The sequence below is a fragment of the Electrophorus electricus genome, chromosome 12 (assembly GCF_013358815.1).
Source record: "Electrophorus electricus isolate fEleEle1 chromosome 12, fEleEle1.pri, whole genome shotgun sequence".
NCBI lineage: Eukaryota > Metazoa > Chordata > Actinopteri > Gymnotiformes > Gymnotidae > Electrophorus > Electrophorus electricus.
This window is the reverse complement of record NC_049546.1, coordinates 3,609,029-3,621,134: the sequence shown is the minus strand read 5'-3', so window position 1 is coordinate 3,621,134 and position 12,106 is coordinate 3,609,029. Positions and strand designations below refer to the sequence as shown.

Sequence of the window (12,106 nt, the reverse complement as noted above, 5' to 3'; positions counted from 1 at the left end):
ACTCGCATATATATTAAATATTTTGGACAAACTAAGTTCAGAATGAATACGGGACGTTTTGCTCTGTTGTGTTCAAGATGATTACTATTTATTTTTCTATTTAAATATTTATACTGTATAAAACCCTCTTTCGTAAGAGACTGAACTTTGAAAGCACTTTTATCAATTTGACTTTTTTTAACTTTAGGAACTTAAGTTACAATTACTGAAGCATACAATGCACTGAAACCAAGCAAGCAAAAAGTAGAGCAGGACCAAAATCTTTTTTTTTTCCCGATAAACTGCCAGACGTGTAGCCAAGGTCTTTTTATGCTTATACAAATATCGCGGGAAAGTTGTTCTCTGTGTTATAGTTTTAAAGCATTCAAACAGGTATTTGCCTAAAGTATGCATCCATCTGTTGCAGACGTATCGGGTGTACAGTGCATTGGATGATGCGCATTGGTTGAAGCAACTTTTTTTGTTTGCACTTATTTGTATTCTTGACTAATATCAGAAAATAAAAGAGGAAACTGTTTGAAAAGGTGCTTTCAATAGTATTTTTTCATTATTAAGTGTCAAAGGCTTCGAAAATTGAACGCCCCATCAGCCCACAGACAACATATTCCTACATTGTTGGTTCGTGTTTGGCTCATTTCATACTTCAAAAGTGGACTGGAGCGAGGTGGTTACTATGGTAACTTGAGTATATCCTCGCGGAATACGCATGCGTGTTGCACCCCGACGTGTTGGCGGCGGCAGCTTGCTAGCTTTTTATTTCTCGAACAAAGTCGCGGTCAAAATCCGAGTTCTGTGCTGAAAAGGCCCGGGTGGTTTGGAATTTCATGTGAGCTTTGCTCCTTTTCGAGAAATAAATAAACAATTGTATTGAAGGCTTATAGAAGCTTATTAGCTCGCTAGCTAACACAACCAGCCGTTCAGCCAGAGTAACGTTAGCTATAGTCCTAGCTAAGATAACGTAACTAGCTCGTTGATTAGCTAACCTAGCCTATTTTTGGACACTAGTGACCTAGCTAGCTAGCTAATGGCTTGTGTTGCATATTTGTTTCAGAGTGTAACTTATGGTTTTGCAAAAGTGCATATTGGTTACACAAAACAGACAGTACATGTGTGCAACAGCTAGCTAGCTAGCTGCCATAAATTAAGTTACGCTTCTGTAAAAGTAAAAGTTGACTTAAAAGTTGACTGGCTATACATGGATCACCAACGTTAGCTAGCCAGCTAAGATCGCTAGTGTTTAGATGTTTTGGTGGAGCCATAGCTGCGTATGTTAGTTAGTTAGTTAGGTTAACTGTGCGATTGACATTTGGGGATCCTTGGTTAACTAATGTTGATTCAGTTTATTAGTTCTCTAGCTAGTTAGATCATTTGACATAAGGAAAGTATGTGAGACCACGATGAAGGCGGATATGTAGATATCTGGCTGTCGTTGAGCTGACTGCGTTTTTCTGTCATTGATAGGGTATGACAGTTGATGACCTGACCACTGCAGTAAGAGCGTTTTATGTGGGACGACATGGCTGCACGCCCCGTCTCTTATGACAGCAACTCCAGTGACACTGAAAATTGTGATCAAAGAACGAGTTGTAGAGCTCGCCGTGTTTACAGACACTCAAGGTAAGAGGTTGCCTTAATGTTCGCGATCGATTTGGATGTAAATTTGTTCATCTAGCTCATTTTCTTTACCCAAATCCATTCCAAAATGTCGGTTTGAACATCCTGCTTTTTGTTACTAGAGAAGGTTTTGAAAATCTTTAAAAATATATATTGTTTGTTGTATATACATCCATAATCATTAAGCTTCACAATAATTCTTCATTTTTTTTCTTGGGAAATTCATGTTTCCTTAAACAGTATAATTAGCCTAAAAATTGTGGATACCAAAATCATGAAAAAAATGTCATAATGGTTGTAGTTGTTTAACTTCGCAAGCCTAGAACTTTGAGGGTATTCCACATATGATCCCATGAAATACTTTAATCCTTTACCATGGACTTATTGAGTAATAACAGTTAAGTTTGTCTAGGTTTTAAGTTATTGTGGATATATATAATAAATTGTGTGCTTCCCACATCTTACATTCTTTTCACTCACTGATATAGATATGTCTTCAGTTTAACTTCACTGACTTCATAGCTATAAACTGTACTATGTACTGAAAAGTTTATTTCATTAGTCCCAAGAGGTGACCAATAAATATTTAGGCTAACTATGTAGCAATGCAGCACATCAGGTACAGGGCATTGGGCATGCAACAATATACAGAATAAGACGCTGGGTGTAATAACAGTGTAACATAGAACTGCAAGATGAGTGCATGTACTGTTGTAAAGTGTATGGCGCAGGTAAGTTATATAGTGCAGTCAAATTCATGAGTCAAGGACAAGCATATAACAGTTTTGTCGAGTCACAGCTTTGTAGTGCACAATGATTGGATGTATGTAGACGTCATTAGTTTGATGGTTGCATGTAGAAACCTGTTTTTGGGGTGTTTGTGGAGACATTTGTATTTGAAATGTTTTATAGCATTTTGCACATTTAGAATCACACTGGTGACCAGTGGTGCTCAACCTTTGCCACTGGACCATTTTTTTAAAAATTAAATAATACTTTTTAAAAAAATATGGCTTTTAGTAAGATATATTTATGGAAAGAAATTCAAGATTCCTAGTGCATAAACAGTATTATACTTTCACTCAATTCTCACTCCTCTCTGAACTGGCTTTATTATCATATCTTCATTCTCATATATTCTGTAACCCATGAGATTAGTCAACTAACTAACTAGTTGTCTCATTAATAGCAGCATATACAGAGTATGATCTTGATGTCAACTTAAAGTGTTGTCATCTAGCAGTTACAGTAGACAGCTCTTGGATTGCTCACCCTTAAAAGATGCCACTCCATTGCACCTAAAGCAGTGTATCTTAGTGTGATCTCAGCTCTAATAGGTGTTAAGATAACAAGTGTTAAGATAACAACTTATCTCTGATGAAAACTACGATCATTTTGGAGAACAGGTTTTTGGGGTTTTTTGAAGAGTCACTACCTAGACAATAAAGAGCTACAGGCTAATTACCACTGCTTTAGAGCTTTTTCATAGTTCTCTTCTGCATGTACTAACAATTCAGCAAAACGCATAACCAAAAGGCACATGTACAGTCAATGATCTGATTGTTTCATCCTCTAAAATGGTTAGATTTTCATTCCTACAGGGTTACTCATGGAAGAACAACCCATGAAAGACTATTTATTTTAGTAGATGTGTTTTAAGCAGAGAAAACACTTTCTTTTTCAGAAGCACTGGGTCCCTAGGATCAGAAATGAGAACCTCTCTGTAACAGCTTAAATGCACATTTTCTGGTATCCTGAGGAATAGGTTATGTATGCTTTCCTCAGACTAGGTTTTGGTTCTTTGTCATGTAGACACAACACTGCCACCTGCTGACTCAGGCAGCCTTGACAGAGCGATTTTTTTCAAGGCATGAATTGTTAGGATTTTTAATTAAATTTGGTATCTGATCATGCATTTTATATTAAAATATTTTGGAATCTTGTTTACATTAAAAATAAAATAAATTATTTTAAATATAAAAATTACTCACTTAAAAGTTATTTTACTTAGTGGTGCTGTCATTATTACTATGACTTTCCGTCTGTTGTGGGGAGCGTTGTTGTTCATTTCTTTTGACTTAGCTTTTGCACAAGCTTCCTTTTAGTTAGTAGTTTACTAAGATTAAAGTGAATACATGTAGTTTTTGTTTGCAGTGGAAACTGTTGCATACACGTAGTTAAAAATGATAGTACTTTATCATGGGCTTTTACAAATATTTGGGAGGTATATAGCCTGTTAAGATGTAAGAAATCCATATGTGGCTCTAACTATATAATGCAATATCATTTATTTACATGATTTACAAGTGTATGAACTTCAAGGTCATAATGTTAGATCTACTGTCCTGTGATAGATAGATAGATAGATAACCCTTTTTACTACTGTGAATCTGTGAAGACATTTAGTTCTGTGGTATTGCAATTATAGGTTTGCTGTTTAATTTTAGGATTAGACGAATCACGGACGTTTGCCCTACATGGCTCCTTATTCATTAAAAGACAAAGAGATATTATTGACCTTGACTAGTGTCTTTGCACAGTCTGGGTCATTTCTTTATCTCATGGCATTTTCCTCTTCCCAAGTAAGTTTCAAATTCGGCCTCCATTTGAACATTATATACTAATGATTTAATTAGAGCTCGGGCTTTCGTTTGTTCTGTCTTTTGTCTTATTTTCTCAACTTCCATGACCCTCGCGCGAACAAAATGGCTGTGCAGAGATGCATGCTTAAGCGGCAACTCCTATCCACGCGCTTTCTCCTCCCCGCGCCGGCAACCTGCTTCTTTCATTATCAGTGTGGCGTATCTCGTTGTCATGCGGAATGTTTGGTGCTACAGTGTCAGGAGATTTTTTTTTTTTTTTTTTAGGGTGTCGGACTACGTCAGCAAGACTGCTCTCCCGTGTCACAGTAGCGAAAAAAAAAAAAAGCGAACAGCCATTCATGCTGGAGCTTTTCAGTCAGGTTACTATGCCATTGAATGACTTGTCCAGTGTCTCACGCCGATGCTTTGGAAATTCAACCTCGGGCTGTGCTCACAGCGAGTTAAATTGGAGTACTCGAAATATGCTGAAGTTTGAAAGTAATGCCCAAGGCTGCTAGGTCGGCTGAAAAGCCTTCATTGTGTGAAGGAGCGCGAGTCCTTTGTGCGTGCATCCCCCAGCTTCTTCCTTGCTGCTTTGTCTTTAATTTGCCGCGCGAGACAGACGGGTAGGTACACGCGGATTCTTTGGTGTGCAAGAAACAAAGGCGATGCTAATAATGTTTGATCTAGTCTCGTATGTGTTTGAAATAAATGAGCATGGTGGCAAATGGAGCTTGGAAATAAATAATTTTATCCCCAAACACAAATTTCCCAGTAAAATGAATTATTGACGCTCCATGTTCCTTTTTAGTGATTTAAGGCTTGTCTGGACGTTCAGTCGATCCGTTAAACATTAAACGCAGTAGACTTAGCGGTCCAATTAATTATTAATGCTACTTTCTCTTTAAGTAACAGAATACATTTTGCCTTTTTTTTCTGATCCGAAAGAATGAATGCGGAGGTAAAATAATTTTCTAATGAAACCACAGTTCTAACTGTTTGCTTAATCTGTTGTGTTGGTGATTGCCATACGGAATGACGTGTCCGACCCAGTCGGGTCACTCACTTAGTGCGACTTTGACACCTTGCGGGTGACGACTGAAGGACCACGCGAAGGCGTCACGGCACAGTCCTATAAGTAGTAACAACAGGGGGCAGCGCAGCCTGGTGTATTAGGCGGTGCTGGTGTGGGATACACATTCAGAAACAGCATCAGTTATAGTGTAACCGGTCCTTTTGTTGTTTGTGTCCCTGGCTTGGTTTAAAAGTGAGCTGGTGGAGGGGCAGGAATGTCAGAGCTCACTGTTGAGCCTTCTGGAGGTGCCATGGGCTTAATTCAGCAGAACACCAACCAAGGGAGGTGCCTACCTTAGAGGAGCTTGCAATGTTGTGGTTGCTGGAATGAAGTGAGTGGGCAGGGCCCCATGTGAAGCTCTAATGTATTGGCATAGGATATTTTTACACCTTATCAGAATAAGTGCAGTGTAAATGTCGGACCACTGGAGTGGTGTGATTGTATAAAATTTGTCATGAGCTAAGGGTTTTCAATGGTAGTTAGAGTGGAAGGAGATTGGATGGTATAAGGGTGCTTTTCTGTGTAAGCTGGGCATCAGGCAGGAAAAAAAAACGTTCAGTCTCAAATACAAAAGCATTACATTTAGATACTGTACATAAAAAGGTTGTTTTAAAAGAAACTGTCAATCACTGATGGAGTTATTTTTTTAACTAGTTGGTATTAAAGGTTAGTGGAGCATGTCATGTAGCTTTTTACAGAATAAATATAGCACATTAATATTTTGAAGTACTGGCTGTTGTGTGCTACAAAGAATAACTTCTCTGAGTGCAGATGAGTTAATGTCCAAATGCTTAAGTTGGTTAATGGGATCACATGGCAGTTGGCTGTTTCTGCAGCAAGTGGAAGCAGGATCCTTAAAGTCTGCATGTGGAAAGTCTGTGTCTCCACTAATACTGTGTTTGGTCTATTAATTTATTCAACCATCAGAAAAACTGGGTCTCTTGAACATTTGAGTGGGTTTGCAGTAAGATAGCACTTGTGCTAGCCAGAGCAGAAACAAACAGATGTCTCTCTTTAAGAGGATGACGAAGGGGAACTGGAGTCTCTTTGCCAGAGCTGTCTGTTTCCGCTCTCTGCTCCTGCTCCTGCTCCCTTGTGCCCTTTTCACTGGGTCAAAAGCATCATTAGATGTTCTGATTTGATCCCTAAAGAGGGAGTTGCCTTTTATTAAAAAAGGAACGTGCAGTTGCCCTTTTGGGGATTATCCTAAAAAACAAGTTCTCATCTAGACATGTTTTTCATGCTGAACCATTTGTGTTGGAATAAAATCACAATATATGCTTAAATTTACTGATTAGCCCTAATTAATTTTTGCAGTATTATCCTAGGCAAAAACACAGTAAAATGGATCAGTTATATCTTCAGTATCACCATCATATGAATTCTCACATATTTTACATTTACTTTTATATCTGTACCTTTTGTCATATCTTAATGATGTTTCCGCCCCAATTAACTCCCAGTAGATGGCTGCAATGCAGTCTCTTTATGGTCTAGACTTGCTCAAGGACATATTAGGTCAAGTCCATAACCACTAGGCTCCAGCCACCACCGTTTTCTACATTTCAGTTTTTGTTTGAAGCATCCAGTATTTGTGGAACTGCATTTCACTGTCCCACTCTTGCTGCTCTCAGCAGATACATGTATTTTGTGCAGGACAGTTCCTTCCAGTTTACTGCAGACTTTCATTGAGACTGCAGCTTTGCACTCAGTAACTTTCTGCGTTCTCATTACCTGTGTGTGTGGGTGCCTGGTTATCTGTGACATGTCTTTTGTTCCTATGTGTGTACAATCCTGACTGTGTGTGTGTGTCTGTATGTGTATACGTGCCTGTTCCCTGCAGCAGCAGCCAGCTGCGGGGGTCTCAGCAAGAGGCCGGGGTGGTGAGGATGAGTGTGCACCGGGCTGGAGGCCTTGAGGGTAGCAGGGAGAGACGACGCTCTGGTGACCGCTCCAGGGATTCATCTCATGAAAGAGCCGAGGGCCATCTCACACCATGCATCAGGAACATTACCTCGCCTACACGACAACAGCTCAGCGGTGAGATGGGCTGCAAATGTTTAATGTATCTGACTCTCTGTGTATGTGTGTAATATATATCACCAAGTTATTACATGGACAGTGCAGTCTTTTTGGACAGTGTACAGTTATTTGCTGTTGGATTCTAGATCCTCACATCTAAAATCAGCTCTTTTGTATTTGAATTGATGATGTGAAGATGAATTGAAGATTCTGTTGTTTAGTCTAATTGCCACTGTTTCCAATCCAGTTTAAGAGGTTAAAGAGCCCAAACTACAAAAAATGTTACAGTCCAATTATTTACTGTGAGTAGTGAGTATTTAAGGGGTTTAAGTTAAATATATTTTCTTGTCATGTATATAATACAGATCGTGAGAGGGAGGTGGGCTCTTGGTTGAGGTCAGTGAGCCCCAGAGCTCAGAAGGGCTGCTCTCCTGGCTCCTTCTGTAAAGCTCATGGCTCAGACATGATCTACGTCTATGAAAGTGTGAAGGAGGGCTCCCGCAATGTCAGGCCTGCGGAGAGGGTCACCCTCATTGTGGACAACACACGCTTTGTGGTCGACCCTGCCATCTTCACTGCTCAGCCCAACACCATGCTTGGCAGGTGAGGCCTGCAGTTAAGATATCCTGCATTAAAGGTTTGTATTTTGAATAGAATTGGTTGGTTAAGTGGAGTTGCACCAAAAGGCAAAATGTGTCTTCCAGAATGTTTGGAGCTGGGCGGGAGTACAATTTCACGCGGCCCAATGACAAGGGAGAGTACGAAGTCGCAGAAGGCATCAGCTCCACAGTGTTCCGAGCCATTCTTGTGAGTGTATCTTGCTTCAGAAATGTTCTTCTCATTAAGGTTTTGAATAACATAGACTGGCCGTGTTTACGGTACATCGATTAAGTGTTGGATTAGAGTACAGTATTACAAGGCTCATGACTTCAGCAGAAATATCATTTAGTACAATGTTTCCTACAGGGTATATATGAAGGAGAATTTTACACAACGTGCTGATGGCAGAGTCTGGCCAAGCCTAAACCTTAAACAAACCTGCTCACCTGTACTTGGCCTTGAATTTAGATTTAGACATTCAGTATGTTTTTTAAAACAGCTTTTTCAGTGTTTTGTGTCCAAGTATGTGTGGGACATAATTAGTGTGACCGGGAGAAACACTCAAACAGCACAACAATACACTACCTATCCAGAGATGCTCTCAGTTTCTGTATTGTTTTGTACACTTGAGCATTCTCCACATTTTGGCACATTTTAAAATGCATGAGTGTGCACAAGGGGGTTGGGCAGAGTCATGCAGCTGATGAGCCATTTGCCTCGCTTGCTTGCTTGCTTGTGTGTGTGTGTGAGTGTGAGTGCGCATGCGCGTGCAGTACCGTTGCAGTAATGGCTGCTTGTCTGTTATCCCCCTGCGTCTCTCTCTCTCTTTTGCTCGACAGGATTACTACAAATCTGGGATAATCCGCTGCCCGGATGGGATCTCCATTCCCGAGCTGAGGGAGGCGTGTGATTACCTCTGCATCTCCTTCGACTGCAGCACCATCAAGTGCAGGGACCTGAGTGAGTATTTATTAACAGGCGTTGAAATCTGAGCAGCCTTTCCTGAGTAAAAGGGGTCTGATGCGGAGTGCTGATGGCCGGATGCCTGCTGGATCGGGCTGTTGCCATGGTCTCCCGAACGTCTGCGGCTCATGAATGGAAATAGGTCAATAGCTTCTGGCGCACTTGTCTGCTATGGGTGACTGGCTGCAGTTCTCATTGATTGGATTGTCTTCGGTGTTAATTTATGCCCTTCTCTGACCTTTCTGTTCACATGTCAGTGAGGGTTATGGACAGGGATTCTTTCACTGTCTGTGTCTGCACTCAAGATGCATGCATGCAAATTTGAATAGCTGAGTAATGTGTTATATAATAGCTCTATTTAAAGATTTATTATCTAACTACAAACGATACATGTCTATGTAGAGATTCTTAATACAGCGTTTGGCAGCTACTACTATTGTATCCGTTAATGTCTCAAATAATTGGTTTGTTTCCTAATTACATTTACATTTACATTTATGGCATTTAGTAGACGCTCTTATCCAGTGCGACTTACAAAAGTGCTTTGTCATTTACTCATAGAATATATCCAAGTACAGTATAGTAGGTTACAATTAAACATACCAATGAACTAGAATACTGTAGAATACAGGGATGAATAATAATAATTCCTATAATAATGTTTTTACTCTAATAGAAGGTTTTTTTATGTTGAGCAACCTGATTCTCTTGTGTAATATGCACTGGTAAATATTGTGCAGTTTGGATGAGGTGTGATTCGTCATTTATTTACATGTCTCGGGCAGGCGCACTCATGCACGAGTTGTCGAATGACGGTGCGCGGCGGCAGTTTGAATCCTACCTGGAGGAGATGGTGCTGCCATTGATGGTGGCCAGCGCACAGAGTGGTGAGAGGGAGTGCCATGTGGTGGTGCTGACTGATGATGACGTGGTGGACTGGGACGAAGAGTACCCACCTCAGATGGGCGAGGAGTACTCTCAGAGTCAGTGCTTCTAGCAGTGCACTTGTTTTCATGCTCCTCTCAGAAAACAGCTCTGATTTAGTCCTTAATGTACACTAAGCAATATCATAGGGTTTGTTAGGTTTAAGATTAATTGGAGCTGAAACAAATTGATATTTTTGTCATTGTGAATGTCTTTTTTTTTTTTTCTTTTTTTTTTTTTTTTCTTGTGTAGTTATCTACAGCACAAAACTATATCGGTTCTTCAAATATATCGAGAATCGGGATGTAGCCAAGGCGGTCTTAAAGGAACGAGGCCTGAAGAAAATCAGATTAGGCATTGAAGGTAGGAGATTGGGTTACAGGTGGTTGAGAATCATGCTTGCAATGCAGTGCTAATGTACTTACCAGCAAATTATTGAAACTGGATCCCCAGTATTACTACCACCACTCCCCTTTCCCATTTGCCAAAGGAAGAAATTTCTTTTCTCACATGCTGTATTATAAATTACATTATTGTTGCAGTTAAATTTTGTTAGAACATTTCAGAGGTGCCTAATCCTCTTTGGCAGTGGTTACAAATCTGTTTGTGGTGCTCGGAGCCTCTCGCTTTGTTCCACCCTCTCAGAGCCCCCTGCTTTGCTCCGCCCTCTCAGGTTACCCCACCTACAAAGAGAAAGTGAAGAAGCGTCCCGGCGGCCGACCTGAGGTCATCTACAACTACGTTCAGAGGCCCTTTATCCGCATGTCCTGGGAGAAGGAGGAGGGCAAGAGTCGCCACGTCGACTTCCAGTGCGTGAAGAGCAAGTCCATCACCAACCTGGCGGCCGCCGCTGCTGACATCCCCCAGGACCAGCTGGTGGTCATGCACCCTGGGCCTCAGGTGGACGAACTGGACATCCTCCCCAACCACAACCCTCAGCCAAGCCACCACTACGAGCCTGATCCAGATGCACCATCCCCGGCCGTCTGACCTCCAGACTCTCCCCTTAGTCCTTCCCCGTGATCTCTTCCCCCAATCACACACACCAGTCACTGCAGCGAGGAGCCAACCCAGACTGGCAGACACAACCACGTTGCCTTTCTGACCCTTCCTTCTGCCTTATGAGTTTCAGAGAGCTGTCTGCCAGAGCGGCAGAGGAACATAGAGCATGTAGTGATCTTGGTTCAAGGCGGTTTAGCATATAGAGCAGAGGCACTTGTTTTCAAGCTGTTTAAAGGTTTTTCCACAGCAGGGGGAATACCTGAAATGTAGCCACTTTTGCTCCTTTGATGCGTTTAAAGAGGAATGTCATGTCATAGAGAATTGCTGTTATTATTTGCGCACAATCACAGTTGTGGCTGGCTGAGTTCTTTATCACAGATCAAGATGTCGCAGCTGGACTTGTAGACTCCCCAGAAACAATGCAAACTTAGGGGACGTGAACACAAGACTCAGAAAAAGTACCAATTTATCATTCATCATCAAATTCTTAGTGCAGCCTAGTCCATATATGAAGTAGACAACTGAAACAACGATAATACAGACATTTCAGATTCTCTACAAAGTGGTTTGTCCATTTAATCCAGTGGCACCTAATCTAATGTAAAGGTCTTGGCTGCACCCAGAATGATGTAAGCAGTAACTAACTTGTGTCTTGACAACAGTTTCGGCCCGATCAGTTGAATGCTGTGTTGGGAACAAAAGCTGCATCAACACCAGCCCTGAGAAATAATAAAGACCACTAGCCTGGTTGTTTGATTGGAGAGAGATCAGTATATGTGCCATGCTTCTGTTCAGACTGTAAAATGGGTGAGTGGCCCACTACCGTGGAGTCCCTGTGGAACCACTGGTGCCTGGCCTGGCAGTAGTGGACGCATATGCGAGTGATGTCATGTTTTGTTGTTCCATCCTTATGGATTCCTTTTTATTTGCATCGGTGGGTGGGCTGCCACTGTTCCATGGATGAGGGTTTTTTAAAGGGCAGCTCGTTTTTTTTATTGCTTAAAAAATGTTATTTTAATAAAAGTATTTGTTAGACTGCTTTGTTTTCAAGTTATTGACATTACTATTATGTATGCTGTGGTTCTGTTGATATTTAAATGAACTTATAAGACACACAAAGCTTCACGTAAAACTTGTTGCCTTTCATTGGGTGTGTAAAGCAATTCTTTTCCCCCCATCTGTTGCAACGAATGAATTATTGTTTAAGATTCTGCCACTGGATGGCAACATAGAACAAAAATATCACGGCTTTGGGCCAATAGAGAGCTGAGGAGAGCAATGCCAGCAAAAGAAATGGCATGAACACGCCACTTAACGTCACACT

At 41.0% G+C, this 12,106-nt stretch overlaps 1 protein-coding gene across 3 annotated transcripts; it reads left to right on the top strand.

Moving 5' to 3' along the window:
* Positions 1-708: 708 nt before the first annotated feature.
* On the top strand, positions 709-11,821 carry btbd10a (BTB (POZ) domain containing 10a). Of its 3 annotated transcripts, none has more exons than XM_027019648.2 (9): positions 709-826; positions 1,462-1,617; positions 7,118-7,311; positions 7,659-7,896; positions 7,998-8,100; positions 8,733-8,853; positions 9,642-9,839; positions 10,033-10,143; positions 10,454-11,821. In XM_027019648.2, exons 2-9 carry the CDS (start codon positions 1,505-1,507, stop codon positions 10,768-10,770), a joined length of 1,395 nt encoding a protein of 464 aa, XP_026875449.2. In that variant the 5' UTR covers positions 709-826; positions 1,462-1,504; the 3' UTR covers positions 10,771-11,821. The 3 variants fall into 3 exon arrangements, with proteins under 3 accessions (XP_026875449.2, XP_026875448.2, XP_026875446.2); XM_027019647.2 differs by having other exon boundaries at positions 7,115-7,311; XM_027019645.2 differs by lacking the exons at positions 709-826; positions 1,462-1,617 and adding an exon at positions 4,543-4,822 and having other exon boundaries at positions 7,115-7,311.
* Positions 11,822-12,106: the final 285 nt, after the last annotated feature.

Excerpts from the sequence above, each read along its gene's own strand:
- btbd10a (XM_027019645.2), top strand. The coding sequence starts at position 4,698 with ATGCCCAAGGCTGCTAGGTCGGCTGAAAAGCCTTCATTGTGTGAAGGA. Across the intron at positions 4,823-7,114 it reads TTGCCGCGCGAGACAGACGG|CAGCAGCCAGCTGCGGGGGT; the intron begins GTAGGTACACGC and ends TGTTCCCTGCAG. Across the intron at positions 10,144-10,453 it reads AATCAGATTAGGCATTGAAG|GTTACCCCACCTACAAAGAG; the intron begins GTAGGAGATTGG and ends CCGCCCTCTCAG.